This window comes from Natrix helvetica (genome assembly GCF_964273705.1).
Source record: "Natrix helvetica genome assembly, chromosome: 5".
Taxonomy (NCBI): domain Eukaryota; kingdom Metazoa; phylum Chordata; class Lepidosauria; order Squamata; family Natricidae; genus Natrix; species Natrix helvetica.
This window is the reverse complement of record NC_138551.1, coordinates 2,775,745-2,801,875: the sequence shown is the minus strand read 5'-3', so window position 1 is coordinate 2,801,875 and position 26,131 is coordinate 2,775,745. Positions and strand designations below refer to the sequence as shown.

At 47.6% G+C, this 26,131-nt stretch overlaps 2 protein-coding genes across 4 annotated transcripts in view; both read right to left on the bottom strand.

The window, feature by feature from the left end:
* The window catches only part of MASP1 (MBL associated serine protease 1), a 105,168-nt gene that overhangs the window by 56,362 nt on the left and 22,675 nt on the right, over positions 1 to 26,131 (bottom strand). For all 3 annotated transcript variants that reach the window (XR_014175623.1, XM_081956054.1, XM_081956053.1), the window contains exons 3-5: positions 6,055 to 6,232; positions 5,378 to 5,509; positions 3,116 to 3,312 (exon numbers count right to left, since the gene is read on the bottom strand). Coding sequence is in view for 2 of the 3 variants with exons in the window: in XM_081956054.1 (XP_081812180.1) it covers positions 3,116 to 3,312; positions 5,378 to 5,509; positions 6,055 to 6,232 (507 nt within the window). In the remaining variant the exon portion in view is untranslated. The remainder of the gene's footprint in view (positions 1 to 3,115; positions 3,313 to 5,377; positions 5,510 to 6,054; positions 6,233 to 26,131) is intronic.
* On the bottom strand, positions 22,438 to 24,880 carry LOC309393270 (uncharacterized protein; the record flags this gene model as incomplete). The annotated part of the gene is made up of 2 exons (XM_081955254.1): positions 23,194 to 24,880; positions 22,438 to 22,451 (listed from the first exon to the last, which is right to left on the bottom strand). The coding sequence occupies exons 1-2, from the start codon at positions 24,539 to 24,541 to the stop codon at positions 22,438 to 22,440; spliced, it is 1,362 nt and encodes a 453-aa protein (XP_081811380.1). The 5' UTR covers positions 24,542 to 24,880.

Sequence of the window (26,131 nt, the reverse complement as noted above, 5' to 3'; positions counted from 1 at the left end):
CAAGCGAAAAAAGCCAAGGTTTATGAGGTCCCCAGAGAGTGTGCAGAGTGCCAAGAAGAGCAACTAAGACGATCAAAGGCCTGGAGGCTAAAACGTATGAAGAACGGTGGCAGGAATTGGGTTTGGCCAGTGTAGAGAAAAGAAGGACCAGGGGAGACATGATAGCATTGTTCCAGTATCTCAGGGGTTCCCACAAAGAAGAGAGAGTCAAACTATTCTCCAGGGCACCTGAGGGTAGAACAAGAAGCAATGGGTGGAAACTAATCAAGGAGAGAAGCTACCTGTAATTAAGGAGAAACTAACCGTGAGGACAATTACAGGTTAAGATTGCAACCATTCATTTAGTGACGGCTCAAAGTTATAACAGCACTGAAAAAAAAAGTGACATTCACAGTTTCTAACACTTTGATGCCCTCTGAGCTTGCTGGTTTTCTTGCAGACGTTTCATGACCCAACTAGGGAACATCATCAATGCTGGAAGGGAGGAGGGATTTGTTCCCTGTTTATATACCATATTTCCTTTCCAGCCCTCCTCCTACTCCTCCCCCTCCTCCTCCTCTCCACAAATCCCTTTCCCTTCTAGCACTGATGATGTTACCTAGTTGGGTCATGAAACGTCTGCAAGAAAACAACTAAGGTCAAAGAGTACTCAGGACGGCACAATTCTAATCCTCCTCCTTTTCTTCCAATCCACAACCCCTCTCCTTCTTGCACTGATGATGTTACCTAGCTGTAAGGAAACATCTGTAAGGAAATCACCAAGCTCAGAGAGCACCAAGGACCCCACAGCTCCCTCTTCTTCTCCCCCCACCCCAAATTGAGTAGCTCTTGTGGTGCACACAGCAGCCCATCCAGATTCCTTGTGATGTTGACCAATGGCCCAGCGGCCAGAGAACCGGGATGCAAAAAACAGGACATGCTTGCAATATCTTGATGTGGCCTGTCCCGTTTGGGTGGGAGCCATAAAGCCAGGAGGCCTCACTGGAGAAGGCTTGGCCTGGCCAACCGCCCTGCCTCTTCCATGCATCTTCACATCTTCATCGTGAAAGGACATATTGACACGGATCAATCTAACCTTTGCTCTTTGCTTCTGTTAAAGCAGCCGCTTGTATTATTTTGCTACGGTTAGGAATCGTTTTGAAGGAGTCTATGAACCGATATGAATCCATATTGGCTATTTGCTTTTATTATGGATTGCTCATGTTCCTATATAATTGTTACTGATTAAAGCAACATTTGCTGTTTGCTTCCGATATGATATACTGCTAGAAATCATTTATTAAGAATGAAGCCTTGAGATTGTCTTCTGCTTATATTATTGTATACTGTCAGAAATTGATTGTTTTCTAGCCTAGCAAATTGTAACCTTAATACTGGATGGCATTGCTCCAAATGTTATCTCACTGCTGAGTCTCGCTTCTATTCTTGGCTTCAAAGCTAGGCACATTCTTGAAAACATAGAAGAAATTATTACAAGGGAATATCAGGCCCCATAGATAAAGGAACCAAAAAGTAAGGAGTTTTCCTGGCTGATAAATCCTTAAAGCGTTCTGCTGAAAAACAACTTGGCAAAGAGGGGCTGCCACCCCCTACCCAAGGCTATAGGGATACTCCACAGATAAGGTAGACAGAGACAGGAGCTTGAACAAAAGAATGCTTTAAAGATCATGTTGGAAACGACTCTTTGTCTCTGATTGGATAAACTTTGTTTCTATCTGCCTAAAATGCATATAATACTCTGAGCACCTCTCGCAGGGGGTGGCTATCCCTTACGTGCATTGGTTGGTATGTTTTGGATATAGTTTGGTAAACAGCTTTTGCTGCAGCCATCAATAAAAGCAGATTATTTTTTGCAAGCCTCGTCTGGAGTCTCCACTCTCTTGGGCATTTCGGTGGCTCGGGGAAACTGCTGGAAGCTTACGGTTTGTTAAGAATTCATGCTGTAAAAAAGGATTGTGTCCTTCTCTGTCTGGTTCTCGCTTCTGTCATTTTCTTCCAGAGCTAGGCGCATGCTGGGAGACAATGCCCAGAAACATCCTGCCCCATAGATAAGGAACACATGGGATACTCTGTAAGATAGCAAAGCATGGACAGAGCACGGACAAAAAATGCTCTGTGGATAAGAGGGGGGGGGAGTGGAGGGCATGGGCAAGACATGTGCACATTGAATAACAAACTTTTGTCTCGGATTGGCTGAACGAGGGTATAAGATCCCAGACCCGTGGCACGCAGAGCCCTGTCTGTGGGCACCCACTGTAGCCAGCTGCTCTTTGGATTTCTGGTGCTCTGCTGTGCGCGAAGACCAGTTAGCCGGTGCCCACATGTGCACCCAGCCAGCTAGTCTTTGCCTACCCAGCACTCTTGCATGCGCAACACTAGCTGGCTGGCACACACGTGCGCAACAGCCAGCTGGGGTTTGGTTTTTGGCACTCCGGTACACTCACATGCGTGGATGTTCCAATTTAGGGTCTCGGTGCCAACAAGGGTTGCCATCACTGCCCTAGACGGACTTTACCCAGGTGTGGCTATTCCTTCCATGCGTTTTGTCTGTAGGTTTTGGATACAGTTTGGTCACCCAGCTTTTGCTTTGGCCATGAATTAAAGCTGATCGTTTTTGCAAGCCTCGTCTGGAGTCTCTCTCGCTCTTGGGCATTTCGGTGGCTTGGGGAAACTTCTGGGACCTTACGCTAACACTGATGATGTTACTTAGTTGGGTCATGAAACATCTACAAGAAAACCACCAAGCTCAGAGAGCATCAAGGACCCCTTCATATTTTTTTCTTCCTCCTCCTTATCCACCTCCTCCGTCCTCCTCCCCCTCTTCCTCCTCCTCTTCCTCCCTTCTAGCACTGATTATGTTACCTAGTTGGGTCATGAAACATCTACAAGAAAACCACCAAGCTCAGAGAGCACCAAGGACCCCACAATATTTTTCTTCTTCCTCCTCCTTATCCACAAATTCTTCTCCCTTCTAGCACTGATGATGTTTCCTAGCTGGGTCACGAAATGCCTGGAAGAAAACCACCCAGCTCAGGGCGCACCCAGGACCCCACAATGCAGCAACCCTTTCTCCTCTGCTGCAGTTCTGGGACTCCCCTGGATTGAAAGCGCTAACCTTAATGTAATCGTAGGGACAGGTCACCTCCGGGTGATCTTCGATGTCGAAACTGTCATCAAACTGGAGCGTAATGAAAAATCCTTCCTCCAAGCCAATGCGGTACCCACAGTCGGAGCTTTTGGGGTAGGAGTTGGGGAAATCGGGGCTGTGGATCACCCCACTCCTCTGGGTGAAGAGGTTGTTGCTGCATTCCACTGTAAAAGACACACACACACACACACACACACACACACACACACACAAAATAATCACAACATTAACCTGCTTAGTTTAGTTTTGGGTTGACGGCATGAATGTACCTATAGTCCGGGTATTACAGGTAATCCTCGACTTACGACCACAACGGAGCCCAAAAATGTATGTTGCTAAGTAAGACATTTGCTTTGCCCCCTTTTACAACCGTTGCTAAGTGAATTGCTTCAGTTTTTAAGTTAGCAACATGGTTGTTAAGTGAATCCGGCTTCACCCACTGATTTTGCTTGTCAGAAGTTTGCCAAAGGGGTTCGCGTGACGATGGGACACTGTGACCGTCACAAGTGTGAGTCAGTTGCCAAGTGTCTGAAGTTTGATTATATGACCATGAGGATGCTGCCATGGTCGTAAGTCTGAAAAACAGTCCTAAGTCAGTGTTTTCAATGCTGTTGCAACTTTGGACGGTCACTAAGTGAATTGTTGTAAGTCGAGGACTACCTGTATTATAATGGGGTTGGACTAGAAGATCTCCAAGGTCTCTTCTAACTCCTTTATTCTGCAACCAACATGCCCATGATCTAAGATTGATGGTGCTGCGATGGTACAGGTAGTCCTTGACGTACGACCACAACTGAGCCCAACATTTTCGCCGCTAAGCGAGGCAGTTGTTACATGAGTTTTGCCCCATCTTACTGTCAGGACTGCAGCCATCTTTCCTTTTGGATCTTCGGCCTGCCGCACTTTCTATTATTCTACTAGGCGTTTTCTATGGTGGGAAAACGGGAGGGGGTTAGAATGATATGTAGGCATAACAATATTCTTTCTAAAAAGCCAAGGTCATCCTTTGTCTTTGCACTTCTGCACCTGACCGGAACTGGATGGGGGTGGAACTGCCAGCGTGGCAGTGGGAGATTGGACCATGGGATGGACTGGTGGGTCTGGGGGCAAGATCTTGAACTTCCAACTGGGAGGGGAAAACAGGGAAGCTTTCAGATTCGGGTTTCCCCAGATGTGCCAACATGTCTCTCTTATTAAACTGGAACTTTGAGGAATCTTTTGCCTTGGATTCTGATTTAATTTTGGATGCTATTTGGAACCCTGACATTTACGATTTTTGTTGCTACAACTTTTAACTGAATCACTGCGGCGGTTAAATTAGTGACACTGTCGTTAAGTGAATCTGTCATCCCCATTGACCCAGTGCTTGTCAGACGGCCGCAAAAGGAGACCACATGATCCCAGGACATGGCGGCCGTCATAAATACGAGTCGGTTGCCAAGCATCCGAATTTGGATCATGTGGCCACGGGGAGACTGCAAAGTTTGTCAGTGTGGGAAACGGTCACAAGCAACGTTTTTTTGATGCCGTCGTAACGTCAAATGGTCTCTGAACGAGCTGTTGTAAGTTGAGGACTGTCTGTAACACTTGGGAATCTGCCGGGAGAATCAAACCATTGGTGCAACTGGGCTTTCTGGTTTTTCTTGGAAGACGTTTCGCTTCTCACCTAAGAAGCTTCTTCAGCTCCGACCGGATGGTGGGGAAGGGAAGGATTGATCCTCCTTGCAGGCAGCTGGTCATTTGCATCCTTTGAGAGGGTCCTTGAGGACACTTGGAGTAGTGCAAATGGGTGGGGGAGCCTCACCAACATCATCTCCAGTCTATAGCACGGTCCTTTCAGCTCCATGCCTATTTGCACCGCTCAGGTGACCCCGAGGACAGAGAGAAACCTCCAAGTGGCCTCAACGACTCACTAAAAAGGAGGCAAATGACCAGCTGTTTGCAAGGAGGATCAATCCTTCCCTTCCCCACCATTCAGGGAGAGCTGAAGAAGCTTCTGGGATGAGAAGTGAAATGTCTTCGAAAAACAACACCGTGTCAACTTGAAGATGTCTGGACTTCAACTCCCAGAATTCCCCAGCCAGCATTCGCTGGCTGGGGAATTCTGGGAGTTGAAGTCCAGACATCTTCAAGTTGACACGGTTGAGAAACACTGCGCCTAGAAAGTCCATTTGCCTCCTGGAATAAAAAAGGGGACCTTTGAGACAGGGGGCAGGTGGGACTCCTTACCTTTGCAGGTCCGGTTGTCCGAGTGGAGGATGTACCCAAAGCGGCAGGAACAATAATAGCCCCCGATGTAGTTGTGGCAGTGATGGTCACAAGCCAGTTCTTCGTCGTTGTTCTCCGAGCATTCGTCGATATCTGAGATGGGACACCAGGCGCAGGTCAATAAAAACCATAGCTATCAAGTGTTCATTTCGGCTAAACGGAGAGACGGTGGTTGTGTGTGGGGGGGGAGGGTTTATCCTTAAGACTGACCCAATCAACCGAGATAAAGAGGGTCGGTTTGTTAAGGTGCTGGGCTAGAAACCAGGAGACGGGAGTTCTAGTTCCGCCTCCACCAGGAAAGCCAGATGACACAATTTGGGCTATTCAACAGGAAATGGTGAGTTCTAGTCCCACCTTAGCCATCAAAGCCAGCTGGGTGACTTTGGACCAATCACCAGGAGATGGTGAGTTCTAGTCCCACCTTAGCTATGAATGCCAGCTGGGTGACTTTGGGCCAGGAGAAGGGAAGTTCTAGTCCCGCCTTAGGCATGAAAGTCAACTGGATGACTATGGGCCAATCACTAGGAGGTCATCTAGTCCAACCCCCCATCACCTAAGCATTTCTCCTTGTTCTGAGTTCCAATGTCGGCCTGTGACCTGTCCAGATGGGCGAAACCAATCAAGACATCCAAACTCACCCACAGCGGCGTAGTGGGCGTCAAAGCCCGTGAACCGTTCCTCGTTGGAAAAGTCAGATCGGAAAGTCAGACTCATTTGTGATCCCGGAGATGTGATCGGCTCTCGTCCAGGAGTCTGTTCCGGATCTCGGTCCTCTTTCCCACAGAAGGTCGCTAAGACCTGATCCTCTGACTCGACCTGTTGGGCATCCGAAGAAAACAAATGTCGATCTGTTTAAATGCCGGCATAACAGGATGACCTTTGTCTGATTGCAGATTAACACAGTGGGAAGGGACCTCGGAAGTCATCCAGTCCAATCCCCCCTGCTCAAGCAGGAGACCCTATGCCATTTCTGACAGATGGCAGCCCAGTCTCTTCTTGAAAGCCCCCAGGGATGAAGCTCCCACAACTTCTGAAGGCAACTTCCCTTCCATGGGTTGATTGTTCTCACAGTTAGGAATTTCCCCTTATTTCTAGGTTGAATTTCTCCTTATTCAGTTTCCATCCATTGTTCCTTTTCTGGCCTTCAGGTGTGTAGGAGAATAGCTTGACCCCCTTCCTCCTCTCTGCGGCAGCCCCTCCAATATTAGAAGATGCTCTCATGTCTCCCCTGGTCCTTCTTTTCCTTAGGCTAGCCATGTCTCTCTTTTTTCTTTTTTCATTATTTTTTTCTTCCTTCCTTCCTTCCCTCCCTCCCTTCCGACCTATTTCTTTCTTTCTTTCTTTCTTTCCTTCCCTCCCTCTTTCTCTTTCTTGGGCTTTGGAGAATAGCTGGACCCCCTTCCTCCTCTCTGTAGCAGCCCCTCAAATATTGATGCTATCCTGTCTCCCCTGGTCCTTCTCTTCCAAAGACTAGCCATGTCTCTCTTTTTTCTTTTTTCATTATTTTTCCCTTCCTTCCTGTTAGATCTGGGCAACGAGAGAACAGACTGCGGACACGAAGTGACTTAACAGCTCTTTATTAGTAGTAGTAGCGATCCAGCTTGCTCTGTGGTCGGAGGGTTCCCCTTTTATAGGGATCGGGTACGCCCCTCGACCAATCAGAACGATACCTGTTTCCCGCTGTAGCAGCGGACCAGAGAGGAGACTTCCTCCGATATATGTTAATATCTAACACCCCTCCCCTCCTAGACGGAACGTTGCAGTTAGTAACATAGTCCTTTAGGTACGTTGGTGTTTGTCTTACTCGGGAGGAGCGTCGCAGTTCGGGTTGGTTAGAAGTAGTTGCAGGATCGGGTGCTTTCTCTGCTTCGCGTTCGGGGGGTTTTCGTGCTTTCGTTGCTTGGGCGTTCCGGGGTCTGCTCGCTTACGTTGCTTGGGGTTTGCTCTGCTTCGGGCTCGGTCCCTTGTTCTGACCTGGGCTCGCAGGTGTCGTAGTTCTCTGCGTTGGGGCTCTCGAGTGGCTGGTTTTGCAATGGCAGGTAGTTCTCGTTCTCTGTTCGTAGATCTGAGTGCGCCAGGCGACCCCGTAGTTGATCGATGTGCCTTTTCCAGTTCCGCCCATCTTCTAGTTCCAACAGATACGATCGTGGACCCGTGATGCCAATAACCATTCTCTCCGCCTGTCCATTTGATGCCGGATGGAATGGCGCGACGAGGGCGTGCCGAATTCCCTGACCTGCTAGATATGTCTCAAATTGCATGGCCGTGAACTGGGGCCCGTTATCGGAGACCAGGAGGTCGGGCAGGCCATGGGTGGCGAAAAGTCGCCGTAGAACCTTAATGACTGCCTCTGCCGTGGTTGAAGTCATTAGGACTACTTCTAGCCATTTTGAGTATGCATCCACAACTATAAGGAAAGTCTGACCTTGGAATGGCCCTGCGAAGTCGATGTGTATTCGCGACCAGGGTGCTTTAGGCTTCTCCCATTCTGTGGCGGGCGCTTCCGGGGGTGCTGGTCTCGATTCCTGGCATGGGTCGCAAGTGGCCACCCATTCCTCTATTTCTTTGTCCATGTTTGGCCACCAAACGTAACTTCTCGCTAACGCCTTCATCCTAACGATCCCCGGGTGCCCAACATGTAATGCATCTAACACATTTCTACGTAACGCATAAGGAATAACAACTCGATCCCCCCACAATAAACAACCTTGTAACACTGAGAGTTCATCCCGTTTTGACCAAAACACTTTGAATTCCGGGCCCACGTTTCCCTTCGGCCACCCCCTCCAAACCCAAGTTTGAACTTGCTTTATTAACTTGTCTTTAGAAGAAAACCTTGCAACATCGCAGGAAGAAACCGGTCCTGAGTCCAAGTAATCAATGAGCAGCACCGGTACTTCGGGAGTGGGGTCTGGCAAAAGGTCCGGTAGTGGGCAACGGCTGAGTGCGTCTGCGTGTCCTAGAGTGTAGCCCGGTCGATGAATTAACTTGTATGAGTACGCAGCCAGGAAAACAGTCCACCTGGTCATGCGTGGAGAAAGGGAGACTGGAGTGGGGCGGTTTCCCGCCAAAAGTCCCAACAGCGGTTTGTGATCTGTAATCAGTTCAAAATCGCGGCCGTAGAGGTATTCGTGGAAACGTTTTACTCCAGCTACAGCAGCTAGCGCTTCCCTGTCCATCTGGCTGTAATTCCTCTCGGCCGATGAAAGAGTCCTGGAGTAGAAGGCGATGGGTGCTTCGTTCCCGTTTGGCATCCTGTGGCTGAGGACTGCGCCAACTCCAAAAGGTGATGCGTCGCAGGTCAATACCAGCGGTAGTGTCTGGCTGTATTGGACTAACAGCGAGTCAGTGGTGAGCAGGCGCTTTACTGCGGCGAAGGCTGCTGCTTCGGATCGTCCCCATCTCCATGTTGCGTTCCTCTGGAGTAGTCGATGTAATGGCTCAGCAACGGTCGCCTTCTGTCTCAGAAAAACGCTGTAGAAATTAAGTAGTCCGAGGAAGGCCTGCAGCTCGGTCTGATTACGTGGTGTGGGGGCATCCTGGATCGCCTTAATTTTCTTTGAAGTGGGGTGTATTCCCTGACCATCGATTCTATATCCCAGGAATTCTACGCTAGGCACGTTAATTTGGCATTTTCCCTTTTTAAGGCGGAGACCCTTCTCTCTGATTCTGGCCAAAACAGTTCTGACCCTTTTATTTAACTGCTCCTCGTTTGCAGCGGACACCAAGATGTCGTCGAAATACAGGACGACTCCCGGTATCCCTTGCAAAAGTCGTTCCATGACGCTCTGGAACAATCCTGGAGCAATGCTCACGCCGAATTGTAGCCGGTTGCATTTGAATGCTCCTCTATGCGTCACTATAGTTTGGGCCTCCGCTGTGGCGCTATCCACGGGCAATTGCTGGTAAGCTTGTGCCATGTCTAACTTTGCAAATATCTTTCCTGGCCCCAACGAGTGCAATAAGTGCTGTATTACTGGCACAGGATATGCGCTTTGTTGTAGCGCGACATTAATTGTGCATTTATAGTCCGCGCAGATGCGGACTGACCCGTCTGGCTTAACTGGGGTCACAATGGGAGTTTCCCAGCGCGCGTGATCCACCGGCTCAAGGATTCCTCGCTCCACTAGCTTATCTATTTCCTTATCTATTTTTGGGCGGAGTGCAAAGGGCACTCGTCTCGGTTTAAGTCAGATTGGCGCCACTTTGGGGTCTAAGTTGAATGAGATTGGTTTACCCACATACTTACCAAGACCGGGGCTGAACACATCCTCGAACTCCTTAAAGATCTGCTCAGCGCTGCTGTTCTCCATGGTGTTGATTCCGGTGACTTCTAGCCCCAAGGCTTCAAACCAATCTAGTCCTAGAAGGTTCTGTAATGGTGCGGTGGCGATGGTCACGGGCAGCTGGGCTACGATGTCCTTGAAACGGATCTGGAATGTGCCTTGGCCCACGATGGGGACTTGGTTCCCCTGGTAGTCCCGAAGCAGGATGTCGGGGACGCGTAGTTGGCTCTTTTTGAGGCTAGGGATAGCCTGTTTCATGGATGCCCATGAAATGATCGTCAGGGACGATCCTGTGTCAACTTCTAGCTCGCAAGGTGAGCCCTCCAAGAGGACTGTGACTTTCAGCTTTTTTGGCCGCTTGGTGCGGACCTGACTTATTGTGGTGAGATACGTTCGCAACTCCTCTCTCTGGGTCAACTCTATCTCAGCATCTGTATCCTGAAAATACTCTCGTTGAGCATCTTGATAGAACGCTCTCTCAGCTCTTTGTGTGTAATCTCTCTGGGGATACGCTCGCTCAGCTCTTTGGGAATTTTCTCTCTGGGTAAAGACTTGTGGATTTCTCTCTGGGCGCCCTTTTTGATTTCGCCAAGCCCCTGGGTTGGGCTTCTGTTGGCGGTACATGGGTGGCTGCCGTGAGGCAGGGACTTCGCTCCGGCACACTCGTGCGATGTGCCCAAGTTTGTTGCAGTGCGAACAAACAACGTTCCTGAACCTACAGGTAGACTGGGGGTGATTCCCTCCGCAGCTTGCGCAGGGCGGCAAACGGGATCTGGGTCTCCCCCCAGGTCTCACGTGACTGCTTCGCATCAGGTGACTTTCCTCGAGCTTGGGATCCTCGAAATCTGGAATGGTGTCCTCGTAGTGGACTCTGGTGTGTCTTGGCGCTGGCTGGCCTGTGTTGAAACCGCGTTGAATTGTCTCCGCTGATCTGTCTGCTGCTTCTGAAGCTCTTGCCTCGTCGAGTACAATCTGTAGGCTTAAATTGGTTTTGGCTAACAGCCGTTTTTGTAGGGAAATGTCTCTCAGCCCGCTAACGAGTCGATCCATAATCTGCTCATCCAGGTCTCTGAATCCACAATGTGTGGCTGCTTTTCGTAGAGCTGCAACGTACTGGTTGATAGATTCTCCCACCTTCTGGTTCCTCGTGTTGAATGCTTGGCGGCAAACATGGCGGGAAGGTTTTGGCGCGTAATGAGTCTGTAGAGCCTGTTGCAACGCCGTCCATGATACTGCCTGTATTGGAGTAGGCGCGGTGAGGTCTCTGGCCGTGTTGAAGACTTCTTTTCCGCAGTAGCCGAGGAAGATGTTTTTCTTCCGGGCGTCGGTGATCCCCGTGTATTCGTTCGCTTTGAGAAAACACTCGAAACGAATCATGAAGGCTTCCCATTCGTCGTTCGCTGGGTCGAATGGAGCGGGGGGAGCGTGCATCGCCATCTTCTCTCGTTTGAATTTGCCGCGCTGTGGTGACCTGAGATGGCTGCCGGAATTTCTGCCGAATTCCTAGGCTGGATCAAATCCGGAGATTCTGGAGGTAGCTTCTTCGTCCTATCTGTCTCTCGATCCCACCTTCATCGCCAATGTTAGATCTGGGCAACGAGAGAACAGACTGCGGACACGAAGTGACTTAACAGCTCTTTATTAGTAGTAGTAGTGATCCAGCTTGCTCTGTGTTCGGAGGGTTCCCCTTTTATAGGGATCGGGTACGCCCCTCGACCAATCAGAACGATACCTGTTTCCCGCTGTAGCAGCGGACCAGAGAGGAGACTTCCTCCGATATATGTTAATATCTAACACTTCCATCCCTCCCTCCCTTCCACCTTCTTTCTCTCTCTCTCTTTCTTGTGCTTTGGTAAATAGCTTGACCCCCTCCTCCTCTCTGTGGCAGCCCCTCAAATATTGGAAGATGCTCTCCTGTCTCCCCTGGTCTTTCTCTTCACTTGTCTGATTTTCCTCTTCTGAAGAATACAGGCAGTCCTTGACTTACGGCCACGGTTGAGCCCAATATTTTTGTTGCTAAGCGAGACAGTCATTAAGTGAATTTTGCCCCATTTTACAACCTTTTTTTTGCCACCATTGTTAAGTGAACCGCAGCAGTTGTTAAGTTTCTCCTCAGTTCCAGGTCTGAAGGCCAGACAAGGAAGAATGGATGGAAACTGATCAAGGAGAGATTCAGCCTGGAAATAAGGAGGAATTTTCTGACTGTGAGAGCAATCAACCGATGGAAGGCTTGGGCAGGGGGTTGGACTAGATGACCTCCAAGGTCCCTTCCAACTCTGTTATTCAATATTCAATGGAACAGAAGTTGCCTTCAGAGGTTGTGGGAGCTTCATCCCTGGAGGCTTTCAAGAAGAGGCTGGGCTGCCATCTGCTAGAAAAGGTGTAGGGTCTCCTGCTTGGCTGGGGGGTTGGACTAGATGACCTACAGGGGTCCCTTCCAACTCTGTTATTCTCTAATCAATAGAACAAAAGTTGCCTTTAGAAGTTGTGGAGTTTCATCCCTGGAGGCTTTCAAGAAGAGACTGGACTGCCATCAATGTAGGGTCTCCTGCTTGGGCGGGGGGTTGGACTAGATGACCTACAAGGTCCCTTCCAACTCTGTTAATCTGTAATATGAAATGGGACATTAAAAAAAAGTTCCTAAGAATGTTTTTGGCAGTGGAGCCGAATGGAAAACTGGCAGCCAGCCCTTCCTGGATGCCTCCAAGGAGAGCCTGAACCACCAGCTGGGCTTTGAGGGAGATTCTTGAGGGCAGCTGGATCATGGACCAGCTCCATCTGCAAGATCATACTAATAAAACTAATCAGATCCTGAAGCATGGCGCCGCAACGTCCTTTTGCAAAGCCTGCATGTGGAAATCAAACGCAGGGAGGGAGGGAGGGGGGAACAGAATCAAAGGAGGAAAGGAGGAACAGAAGGATGGAAGGAAGGAAAAAGGAAGGAAAAAGAAAAAAGCGAAAGAAAGAAAGAAAGAAAGAGAGGGAGGGATGGAAGTAAAAAGGAAAGAAAGAAGAAAGCAAGCAAGCTGTTAGATATTAGCATATATCGAGATAAGTCTTCCCTCAGGTCCGCTCCTACAGCGGGAAACAGGTATTCATCTGATTGGTCAATGGGCGTGCCTCATCCCTATAAAAGGGGAACCCTCCGACCACAGGTTAAGCTGGATCACTACTACTACTAATAAAATGAGCTGTTGAGTTACTTCGTGTCCGCAGTCTGTCTCTCGTTGCCCAGATCTAACATTGGCGACGAGGGTGGGATTGAGAGACAGATAGGACGAAGAGCGCACTTCAAGAATCTCCGGATTTGATCCAGCCCAGGAATTCGGCAGAAATTCCGGCAGCCATCTCAGATCACCGCAGCGCGGCAAATTCAAACTGAGAAAATGGCGATGCATGCTCCCCCCGCTCCTTTCGACCCAGCAACCGACGAATGGGAAGCCTTCATGATTCGCTTCGAGTGTTTCCTCGAAGCAAATGAGTACACGGGGATCACCGATGCAAGAAAGAAAAATATCTTCCTCGGCTACTGCGGAAAGGAAGTCTTCAATACGGCCAGAGACCTCACCGCGCCTACTCCAATACAAGCAGTACCGTGGGCGACGCTGAAACAAGCCTTGGAAACACATTACGCGCCAAAACCGTCCCGCCATGTCAGCCGCAAAGAATTCAACACGAGGACTCAAATGGCGGGAGAATCCATTAACCAATTTGTTGCAGCTCTACGAAGAATAGCAGCCCACTGTGAATACAGGGATTTGGAAGAGCATATCTTAGAGCAATTCATCTGTGGGGTAAGAGACATTTCGTTGCAAAAGAAACTGTTAGCCAACCCGAATCTAACCCTACAGTCAGCATTGAACAAAGCAAGAGCGTCGGAATCAGCGGAGAAATCAGCAGTGACCATACAAAGAAGGGTCAACGAAACCCAGCCGGCACCGAGACAAACCAGAGTCCACTACGAAGACGCAAGCCCCGACTACGTGGATCCCGAGTTCGAGGACAGTCACCTAATGCAGAGCAGTCACTGGAGGCCTGGGGGGAAACCCGGATCCCGCTTGCCGCCCTGCGCAAGCTGCGGAGGGAATCACCCCAGGTCTACTTGCAGGTTCAGGAACGTTGTTTGTTCGCACTGCAACAAACTTGGGCACATCGCACGAGTGTGCCGGAGCGGAGTCCCTGCCTCACGGCAGCCACCCATGTACCGCCAACAGAAGCCCAACCCAGGGGCTTGGCGAAGTCAAAAAGGGCGCCCAGAGAGAAATCCACAAGTGTTTACCCAGAGAGAAACTCCCCAAAGAGCTGAACGAGCGTATTCCCAGAGAGATTACTCACAAGAAAGTGAGCGAGCGTATCCCCAGAGAGAATTCACACAGAGAGCCGAAAGAGCGTTCTACCAAGACGCTCAACGAGAGTATTTTCAGGATATAGACGATGAGATAGAGTTGACCCAGAGAGAGGAGTTGCGAACGTATCTCACCACGATACATCAGGTCCGCCCTAAGCGGCCCAAAAGGCTGAAAGTCACAGTCCTCTTGGAGGGCTCACCCTGCGAGCTGGAGGTTGACACAGGATCAACCCTGACGATCATTTCATGGGCATCCATGAAACAGGCCATTCCCGGCCTCAGAAAGAGCCAACTGCGCGCTCCTGACGTCCTGCTACGAGACTACCAGGGGAACCAAGTCCCCATCGTGGGCCAAGGCACATTCCACATCCAGTTTAAGGACATCGAAGCCCAGCTGCCCGTGACCATCTCCAGCGCGCCATTGCAGAACCTCCTGGGGCTTGATTGGTTTGAAGCCCTGGGATTAGAAGTCACCGGAATCAACGCCGTGAGAAACAGCAGCGCTGAAAAGATCTTTAAGGAGTTCGAGGATGTGTTCAGCTCCGGTCTTGGTAAGTATGTGGGCAAACCAATATCGTTCAATTTAGATCCAAATGTGGCGCCAATCCGACTTAAACCGAGACGAGTGCCTTTTGCACTCCGCCCAAAAATAGATAAAGAGATAGATAAGTTAGTGGAACAAGGAATCCTTGAGCCGGTAGATCACGCGCGTTGGGAGACACCTATCGTGACCCCAGTTAAGTCAGACGGATCAGTCCGCTTGTGCGCAGACTATAAATGCACAATTAATGTCGCGCTACAACAGAGCGCATATCCGGTGCCCGTAGTACAGCACCTATTGCACTCATTGGGGCCAGGAAAGGTTTTCGCTAAGTTAGATATGGCACAAGCTTACCAGCAACTGCCAGTAGATAGCGCCACAGCGGAGGCCCAGACTATAGTGACGCACAGAGGAGCGTTTAAATGCAACCGGCTACAATTCGGCGTAAGTATTGCTCCAGGATTGTTCCAGAGCGTCATGGAACGACTGTTGCAAGGGATACCGGGAGTCGTCCCATATTTTGACGATATCTTGGTGTCCGCTGCAAACGAGGAGCAACTAAACAAAAGAGTCAGATCTGTTTTGGCCAGAATCAGAGAGAAGGGCCTCCGCCTTAAAAAAGAAAAATGCCAAATTAACGTGCCTAGTGTAGAATTCCTGGGTTATAGAATTGATGGTCAGGGAATTCACCCCACTGAAAAGAAAATTAAGGCAATCCAGGACGCCCCCACACCACGAAATCAAACCGAGTTGCAGGCCTTCCTCGGACTACTTAATTTCTACAGCGTTTTTCTGAGACAGAAGGCGACCGTTGCTGAGCCACTACACCGTCTACTCCAGAGGAACGCACCATGGAGATGGGGACGAGCCGAAGCTGCAGCATTCGCCGGGGTAAAGCGCCTGCTCACCACTGACTCACTACTTGTGCAATACAGTCAAACCCTCCCGCTGGTATTGACCTGCGACGCATCGCCTTTCGGGGTTGGAGCAGTCCTCAGCCACAGGATGCCCGACGGGAAAGAAGCACCCATTGCTTTCTACTCCAGAACTCTTTCATCGGCCGAAAGGAACTACAGCCAAATGGACAGAGAAGCATTGGCTGCCGTTGCAGGTGTGAAACGTTTCCATGAATACCTCTACGGCCGCGATTTTGAACTCATTACTGATCACAAACCGCTGTTAGGACTTTTGGCGGGAAATCGCCCCACTCCGGTCTCCCTTTCTCCACGTATGACCAGGTGGACTGTTTTCCTGGCTGCGTACTCTTACAAGTTAATTCATCGACCGGGCTCCACTCTAGGGCACGCAGATGCGCTCAGCCGTTGCCCATTACCAGACATTTTGCCAGACCCCACTCCAGAAGTACCGGTATTGCTCATTGACTGTTTGGATTCGGGACCGGTTTCTTCTTACGATGTCGCAAGGTTCTCCTCGAAGGACAATTTAATAAAACAAGTGCAAACTTGGGTATGGAGGGGGGTGGCCGAAGGGAAATGTGGGCCCGGAATTCAAAATGTTTTGGTCTAAACGGGACGAACTCTCCGTGTTACAGGGATGTTTGTTGTGGGGGGATCGAGTTGTTATTCCTTTTGCTCTACGAAAAAAGGTATTGAATGCTTTACATATGGGTCATCCGGGGATCGTGAGAATGAAAGCGTTAGCGAGAAGTTATGTGTGGTGGCCCAATATGGACAAAGAAATAGAGGAGTGGGTGGCCACTTGCGACCCATGCCAGGAGTCGAGACCAGCACCCCCGGAAGCGCCCGCCACAGAATGGGAGAAACCCAAGGCACCCTGGTCACGCATTCATATTGATTTTGCAGGACCATTCCAGGGTCAAACCTTCCTCATAGTTGTAGATGCTTATTCTAAATGGTTAGATGTAGTCCTAATGACATCAACCACGGCAGAGGCAGTTATAAAGGTTCTTAGGCGGCTTTTCGCCACCCATGGTCTACCAGATCTGTTAGTATCGGACAACGGGCCCCAATTCACGGCCATGCAGTTCGAAACATTTTTAGCAGGGTTGGGAATCAGACACGCCCTCATCGCGCCATTCCATCCAGCGTCCAATGGTCAGGCAGAAAGAATGGTGCGGTTCGCGAAAGAGGCCCTCGCCAGGATGGGCCCGGGGGATTGGCAAACACGCATTGACCATTACCTCCTCATTCAACACATTACCCCGAGCGCAACGACGGGTAGAAGCCCCGCTGAACTACTAATGGGTCGCCGCCTACGGTCTCACCTGGACAGGCTCCACCCGAATTATTCTACCTCGGCTCCCCCAGACTCTACAAGTAAGGTCAGATCTTTTAGAGAAGGAGACACTGTTTATGCTCAAAATTACACAGGGGGGACATTGTGGATACCGGCGAGGGTCATTGGCATCATGGGCCCTCGATCGTATTTGTTAGAGCTTGAAGATGGGCGGAATTGGAGAAGGCACATCGATCAGCTTCGAGGTCGCCTAGCACAATCCAACTTACGGGATGAGGGCGAAAGTTTCCTGTCCACAGAAAGACAACCGCAGGGAAACTTCATCCCAGGAAACGACGACACCGGCGAGCTAAGCGGGGGACAGGACATCACGCACGCAGCTGAGCAACCCCCCCGTCATCACAGCCGCTGAGCAACCCCCCGTCATCGCAGCCGAACAAGATACCAGGGAAAAGAGCATCGAAAACGCAAGACCTCCAGAAACAGAAAAAGCACCCGATCCTGCAACCACTTCAAACCAACAGGAAACCAGTCCTGCAAGTACTTCAACGCAACCTGAACTCCGACGTTCCTCCCGAGCAAGACAAACACCCACCTACCTAAAGGACTATGTCACCTACCGCAACGTCCCATCTAGGAGGGGAGGGGTGTTAGATATTAGCATATATCGAGATAAGTCTTCCCTCAGGTCCGCTCCTACAGCGGGAAACAGGTATTCATCTGATTGGTCAATGGGCGTGCCTCATCCCTATAAAAGGGGAACCCTCCGACCACAGGTTAAGCTGGATCACTACTACTACTAATAAAATGAGCTGTTGAGTTACTTCGTGTCCGCAGTCTGTCTCTCGTTGCCCAGATCTAACACAAGCAATGAAGAGAAAGAAAGAAAGAAAGAAAGAAAGAAAGAAAGAAAGAAAGAAAGAGAAAGTGGGTGGGAAGGAAAAAAGGAAGCAAAGAAGAAAGACAATTTCAGGCAAATTTAACTCTTGTTAATTTTAATGCTTTGATATTGATGCTGTTGTGGCATTCTAAGCCTCCCAGAGACACTTTGCATGAATGAAATGGGTGTTGTTGAAATGAAAGAAAGAATGAATGAAAGAGGAGGAGAGGAAGGAAGGAATGAAGAAAAAAGGAGGGAAAGAAAAAGAAAGAAAAGAGAGGGAGGGAAGTAAAAAGGAAGAAAAGAAGAAAACAAGCAAGCAAGGAAGAGAGAGAGAAAGAAAGAAAGAGAAAGAGGGTGGGAAGGAAAAAAGGAAGGAAAGAAGGGAGATAGAAAGATAATTTCAGGCAAATTTAACTATTGTTAATGTTCATGCTTTTATATTGATGCTTTTGTGACATTCTAAGTTACCCAGAGTCCCTTTGGGTAAGTGAGATGAATGTTGGAAAGAAAGAAAGAAAGAAAGAAAGAAAGAAAGAAAGAAAGAAAGAAAGAAAGAAAGAAAGGAAGGAAGGAAGGAAGGAAGGAGGACCAGAGAGGGAGGGAAGGAGGAAGGAAGGAAAGAAGGAAGGAAGGAAGAAAGGGAAAAATAGAGGGAAGGAAGGAAGTAAAAGAAGGAGGGAGGACCAGAGAGGGAGGGAAGGAGAAAGGAAAGGAAGGAAGGAAGGAAAAAAGAAAGAAAGAAAGAGGGTGGGAAGGAAACAAGGAAGGAAAGAAGAAAGATAGAAAGTCAGTTTCAGACAAATTTAACTGTTGTTAATGTTAATGCTTTTATATTGATGCTTTTGTGCCATTCTAAGCTACCCAGAGTCCCTTTGAGTAAGTGAGATGAATGTTAGAAAGAAAGAAAGAAAGAAAGAAAGGAAGGAAGGAAGGAAGGAAGGAAGGAAGGAAGGAAGGAAGGAAGGAAGGAAGGAGTAAAGAAAAGAAGCACACCAAACCAGCTGAACAAACCAGGGGGATTCTGGGAGTTGAAGCCCACCCATCTTCAAATTGCCAAGATTGACAAATGCTGGTCTTCATTAACCTGGTTTCCCTCCCTTCTCATGGAACCAGGCTTCTCCAAACCTTCAGAACAAACCAAGATAATTCATTAATCCTGGTGTTTCCTGAAAGGTCTGCTCCTTCCCTGGTCAGCCAAAGAGCATCCTGGTTTGACAACATGGGCTTTCTGTTTTTCCTGGAAGAAGGGAGCAGCCAACGGGCCCATTTTGAGCTGTGCCAAGGCTGGTGAGGCTCCCAAGCCTCCCCCCCCTCCATCCTGCCCTCATTTAAATTAAGCCTTTCTCCCCCCCCCCCCATTTCTCATTTCCACTTTGCCACAAGCGTGTAATGATGGCATCGGTTTCCAGTGAGTAAAGTCATGGAACCAGTCGAAAGTTTCCATAAAGTCGTCTTTGTTTTCCAAATCAAAGTTCAGGCAAAAACACTGTTTGCATCCCCTTAATGCCTTTTTATCATAGAGTAGAAGATAAATATTGTAATTGCTGCAGAGGAAATTGGAATCTTCCTTCCTTCTCTTTCCTTTTCTTTCCTCCATTCCTCTCTCCTTCCTTCCTCCCTTCCTTCCCCCCCTCCTCCCTATCTTCCTTCTCCTTTCTTTCCCTTCCTTCCCTCTCCCTCTTTCCTTTTCTTTCATCCATCCCTCTCTCCTTCCTTCCTACTTTCCTTCCTCCCCTCCTCCCTACCTTCCTTCTCCTTCCTTTCCCTTCCTTCCTTCTCCCTTTCCTTTTCTTTCCTCCATCCCTCTCTCCTTCCTTCCTACCTTCCTTCCTCCCCTCATCCCTACCTTCCTTCTCCTTCCTTTCCCTTCCTTCCTTTTCCCTCTTTCCTTTTCTTTCATCCATCCCTCTCTCCTTCCTTCCTTTTCCTTCCCCCTCATTTCTTTTCCCCCATCCCTTCCTTCTCCCTTTCCTTTTCTTTCATCCATCCCTCTCTTCTTCCTTCCTTCCCTCCAACCTCCCATCACTTTCCCTTCCTCCTCCTCCCTCCCTTCTTCCCTTCCTTCCTTCTCCTGTCCCTTCCTTCCTCCTCCTTTCTTTTTCCTCCTTTCCTCCCTCCCTCTTTTTTTTTTTTAAGTTTGCTTTGTTTTTTATGCTGCCTGTAAAAAAAAAACCTCCGTAAAACGTTTATGGAAATACACCCGGTTCTCTTACTGCCACCGGCCATATAAAGTAGCTCCATATATCTGCCTTCCCTGCAATTAGCAGACACCTTCTACAAAACAGCAGAAATGTGAAAGATTCCAGGGGGAGAGATTTAAGGACTTAATTCTCCTCCTGAGGAATAGAGATCAGCTCAGTCAGCTGGAGTCAACTCATTTGGAGAAGCAGTTCTCCAGAGAAATCCCAAGAGGCTTTCCCTCATTAAGGCCGCATCCACGATCACAGCAAGTCCTGGAAACTGGGATGAGATTATCCAAAAATGGCTTTTAAACCAAATTGTCTCCAGCTTCCTCAATCTGATACTGTCCAGGTAGAATTTCCATATATATATTCATGCTGAATGCTGGGCTCCAGGGAGCCCCGGGACAGTCGAATATACAGGCAGTCCTTAACTTACGACATTCGTTTAGTGACCGTTCCAACTTACAACAGCAGGGAAATAGGTTTTTCACACTCACAACCATTGCACTTCCCCCCAGTCCTGTGACCCAAAATTCAGATAGCTGGCCATTGACTCCTACTTACGGCGGGTTGCAGTGTCCTGGGAGATTACGTCACCCCCTTCTATGACCTTCTAGCAAGGAAAACCAGATTCGCTTAACAACCATGTCCCTAACTTAACATCTGCTGCGATTCACTTAAGCACGGTGGCAAAAAGAGTCGTAAAATAGAGCAAAGCTCGCTTAAAACACATGTCACTTAGCCAAAGAAAATTTGGGGTCCGTTGTGTTCGTAAGATGAGGACTGCCTGTTTCTTGGCTGGGGAAGATTTGCAGGTAGGCAGCAAATATAGAATATAGAATATAGAATGACAGAGTTGGAAGGGACCTTGGAGGTCTTCTAGTCCAACCCCCTGCCCAGGCAGGAAATCTTATACCGTTTCAGACAAATGACTCTCCAACATCTTCTTAAAGACTTCCAGTGTTGGGGCATTCACAACTTCTGGAGGCAAATTCTTTTCACACTGATTAATTGTTCTAACTGTCAGGAAATTCCTCCTCAGTTTTAGGTTGCTTCTCTCCTTGATTAGTTTCCACCCATTGCTTCTTATACAATACAATACAATAGCAGAGTTGGAAGGGACCTTGGAGGTCTTCTAGTCCAACCCCCTGCCCAGGCAGGAAATCTTATACCGTTTCAGACAAATGACTCTCCAACATCTTCTTAAAGACTTCCAGTGTTGGGGCATTCACAACTTCTGGAGGCAATTTCTGTTCCACTGATTAATTGTTCTAACTGTCAGGAAATTCCTCCTCAGTTTTAGGTTGCTTCTCTCCTTGATTAGTTTCCACCCATTGCTTCTTATACAATACAATACAATAGCAGAGTTGGAAGGGACCTTGGAGGTCTTCTAGTCCAACCCCCTGCCTAGGCAGGAAACCCTATACCGTTTCAGACAAATGCCTATCCAACATCTTCTTAAAGACTTCCAGTGTTGGGGCATTCACAACTTCTGGAGGCAACTTCTGTTCCACTGATTAATTGTTCTAACTGTCAGGAAGTTTCTCCTCAGTTCTAGGTTGCTTCTCTCCTTGATTAGTTTCCACCCATTGCTTCTTGTTCTACCCTCAGGTGCCTTGGAGAATAGTTTGACCTTATTATGCTTAGCCTGTTTTAATCTGAGCTAGTTGGAATGTCCAACATCTTCTTAAAGGCTTCCACTGTTGGGGCATTCACAACCTCTGGAGGCAACTTCTGTTCCACTGATTAATTGTTCTAACTGTCAGGAAATTTCTCCCCAGTTCTAAGTTGCTTCTCTCCTTGATTAGTTTCCACCCATTGCTTCTTCTCCTGCCCTCAGGTGCCTTGGAGAATAGTTTGACTCCCTCTTCTTTGTGGCAACCCCTGAGATATTGGAAGACTGCTATCATGTCTCCCCTAGTCCTTCTTTCTATTAAACCAGACATGCCCAGTTCCTGCCACCGTTCTTCATATGTTTTAGCTTCCAGTCCCCTAATCATGTTAGATTCCTGATTGCAGGAAACTAATTTTTGCTGGGGTGGGGTTTATGAATTGAGGGGGACTGGAAATGTGTGTGTGTGTGTGTGTGTGTTTCAGGTGTTGAAAAGAGGTTGTTGTTTTTTTCTTTCTCGCAAAAGTTCTGCCCCTGGGCGTTGGGCTTATTCCTGGCACTGCCACCCTGCTGTTTCTTCAGCTCTTCTTTGTTCTCTCCCTCTATGGTGCAGCTGGCAGCTTTGCCAAAGGGCTCTTCCCACCAACCGATCCTTTGGCTGGCTGGGGAATTCTGGGAGTCCAGAGTAGTAGCCAAAGTTGAGAAACATTGGCTGGGCAATCTGTTTTTGCTTTGAGCCGAAAGGGCTTCCACTTCTCCACTTGCAAACCTCCCTGCCTCTGCTCCCCCCCCCCCAATTCTGTTGGGTCAACTCAAATGTTTTCATTTTTGCAAAGGCCCCCTCCCTCTCCCTCCTCCCTCCCTCCCAATCCGAGCGCAGATTGCCTCACCTGCACCCAAATTAGCAAATTTCCACAAATCCAAATAAGTTACCCACACCCAATCCATATATCAAAGGACAAGGTCTGCAAACACAATTAGAGTTCATTAAATCAACTGTCCCAAGTGGATAGGGAATAGAAGCCAAACTAAGAAATAAGATAGTTTTGAAAACTATTGAATGTGCTATGAAGAAAAAATGTATACATATAAAATTTGATTATATATATTATATATTATATATATATTTCGGCAGGATCACACCTGCCATCTTCAAGCTGTGGGCTTAAAAAGATTTTGAGCCCACGCTTGAAGATGGCAGGTGCGATCCTGCCGAAACGTTGCAAAGACAATCTCAACTTTACACGGGAAAAGACCAACAACAAAACAAATACAACAAAACCAACATACCTACAACCGTGAAAATCTACGAAAACAAATTATATATATATATATATATATATATATATATATATATATATATATATATATATATATATATATATATATATATATATATATATATATATATATATATATATATATGTCTTTGGTTGTTCGGGTTTTCTCCCGCGTAGAATTGGAAGTATCTTCACGACGTTTCGATGAAGTCTCATTCATCATCTTCAGGCTGCTGCTTCCGGCTTGGTGCTTCCGGCTTGGTGCTTCCAGGAGCAATGTGAGATCTCAGCCGGTTCCTCTTTTTAACTGCCAGTGGGGGTTTGTGCTGATTGGGTGGGAGCTTGGCTGCATTCTGATTGGGTGGAGGTGTATTCTGATTGGTAGGGGGTTTGGCTGTGCTCTGATTGGATGGGAGTTTGGCTGTGCTCTGATTGGATGGGGGCGTGTTCTGTTTGGGTGGGGGCCTGGTTGTGCTTGTGTTAGTCTGAGTTGCAGAGGGATTTGAGCTGGTGAGCTGCGTTACTGTTGTTTGGCTTCGCGTTTGTGGTCGTGCCACATCTCCGTGGTGGGCATCAGTTTGCTTCATGTATGGGTTGGAGGGGTTTAAAGTGGCTAATAATGCAGCTGTGGTCTGGCTTCTGGTTTGTGGTCGGGCTTCTGGTTTGTGGTCATTATCGGTGTGGGTTTGGGCTTGCTTTTTGCGTGGATGTGTGATAGTGACATCCTGTGTGGTTTTCGTGAGTGTGGGTCTAGTATCATTCTTAGTGTTAGGGACTCGTTTGTCAGTGAGGGCGGGTTTCCAAATGGCTGGTAGGCGGGAGGTATCATCTCGTTTATTCATGCTGTGTGGTCGTTTTTCTATCTCAATAGCTTCTCTGATTATTCTGTTGTTAAAGTGTTCAATTTTGGCAATAGTTCTGGTCTTTTTAAAGTCTATATCATGTCCTGTGGCTTTGAGGTGTTGGACCAGGGAAGAAGTTGGTTCCTCCTTTCTGACTGAGTTTTTGTGTTCTTCAATGCGTGCCTTTATTCTTCTGTTGGTTTGTCCGATGTATGTGGTGGGGCAGGTGGTGCATGGGATTTCATATACTCCTTGATTTTCTAACTCTATTTTGTCTTTTGGGTTTCTCAGGATGGTGGATATTTTTCGGTTTGTGTAGAATGCTGTCTTGATGTTGTGTTTGTGGAGGATCTTGCTGATTCTGTCTGTGGTGCCTTTTATGTATGGGAGGAGGGCTTTGCCGTTTTCTTGTTCACTGTCTTGGATTTTAGTGGGGTTTTCTTTTTGGATTAGGTTAGTGATATTGTTTCTTTGGAATCCGTTGGATGTTAGTACGTTGGTGAGAGTGTGTAGTTCGGTTTTGAGGTGTTGTTCGTCAGCTAAGCGTTTTGTTCTGGAGATGAGTGTCTTGGCTACAGAGTTGATCTGTGCTGGGTGGTGGTGTGAGAGTGCGTGCAAATAGCGGTTTGTGTGTGTTTTCTTCTGGTAGATGGTGTGTCCTAGGGATCCATCGGATTTCTTATAGACTAAGACATCCAGGAAGGGGAGTTGGTTATTGGCTTCTGTTTCCATGGTGAACTGTATTTTGGGGTGTAGGCTGTTGAGGTGTGTGAGGAAGTTGTCCAGTTTATCTTTCCCGTGTGGCCAGATTATGAAGGTGTCGTCTACGTATCTGAGCCAGAGTTTGGGTTTGTGATCGGATTTTTCTAGAGCTTGGGTTTCAAAGTGTTCCATGTAGAGATTAGCAATGACAGGTGAGAGGGGTGATCCCATGGGTGCTCCTTCTATTTGTTTGTATTTTTGTCCGTTATAGATGAAGTATGTGTTGGAGAGGCAGTGGTTGGTCAGATCTAGGATATGTTTGGGGGGGTTGTATTTGTTTTGGATAGCTGTCAAGGCTTCTTTGATTGGTACTTGGGTGAAGAGTGATACGACATCGAAGCTCACGAGTAGGTCGCTGGGCTGTAAGTTTTGTTTCTTTATGATCTCTATGAACTGGAATGAGTTTTTTACGTGTGAGGTGATGGATTCTGCATAGGGCTGTAGTTGTTTGGCGAGAAATTTGGCTAGGTTTTGTAGAGGTGAGCCTATGGAGCTGACTATGGGTCTGAGTGGGGTTCCTTATATAATATAATATAATTATATAATATATATAATGTTGTAATTGTACTGATAAATAAATAAAGGGAGACTAGGATAGATCTATTTCGAGCTAATTAGCTCTCATCAGCTAGCCATACCCTTACTGGGATTAGAACCCGGGCTGTATATATCTTAGGCAGGAGTCTTAACCACTAAGCCACGGGTTCTCTTCCTTATCAGTTGAGCCAGGGAAATAGGTATGTATTGTGATAAGCCGAAGGACAGAAAGAGGGAGTAGTGACCTTCCTCCCATATTTAGGCATACCAGGGGTTGTAACACAAATACATATACATATACATATACATATACATACATACATACATACATACATATATATATATATATATATATATATATATATATATTTGTGTTGTATTTGTACTGATAAATAAATAAAGGGAGACTAGTATAGATCTATTTCGAGCTAATTAGCTCTCATCAGCTAGCCATACCCTTACTGGGATTTGAACCTGGGCTGTTATATATCTCAGGCAGGAGTCTTAGCCACTAAGCCACAGGCTCACCTCCTTATCAGTTGAGCCAGGGAAATAGGTATGTATTTGTGTTACAACCCCTGGTATGCCTAAATATGGGAGGAAGGTCACTACTCCCTCTTTCTGTCCTTCGGCTTATCACAGAAGACCATGCAGGCAGAAAACCATATTTTTATTTTTAATGTTGCCTTTTTATATTTGTGTTGTATTTGTACTGATAAATAAATAAAGGGAGACTAGTATAGATCTATTTCGAGCTAATTAGCTAATTATGGTTTTCTGCCTGCATGGTCTTCTGTGATAAGCCGAAGGACAGAAAGAGGGAGTAGTGACCTTCCTCCCATATTTAGGCATACCAGGGGTTGTAACACAAATTATATATATATATATATATATATATATATATATATATATATATATATATATATATATATATATATATATGTTTTCGTAGATTTTCACGGGTGTAGGTATGCTGGTTTTGTTGTATTCGGGTCTTTTCCCGTGTAAAGTTCGTTTCCCAACAAACGAACACCACCCACCACCCAAGCCGTTATAATACAAAACAACAATGCACACGCAGCCTGCACCAATCAGCACCAATCTACCAATCATGATACAACCACACAACCAATCATTCCACTTACTGAAACAAAGCCAGCACCCCATCCCCTCCCACCAAGACTTACAGAAAGACGGCAGCTCCGATCCCATTTTAAGCCCACA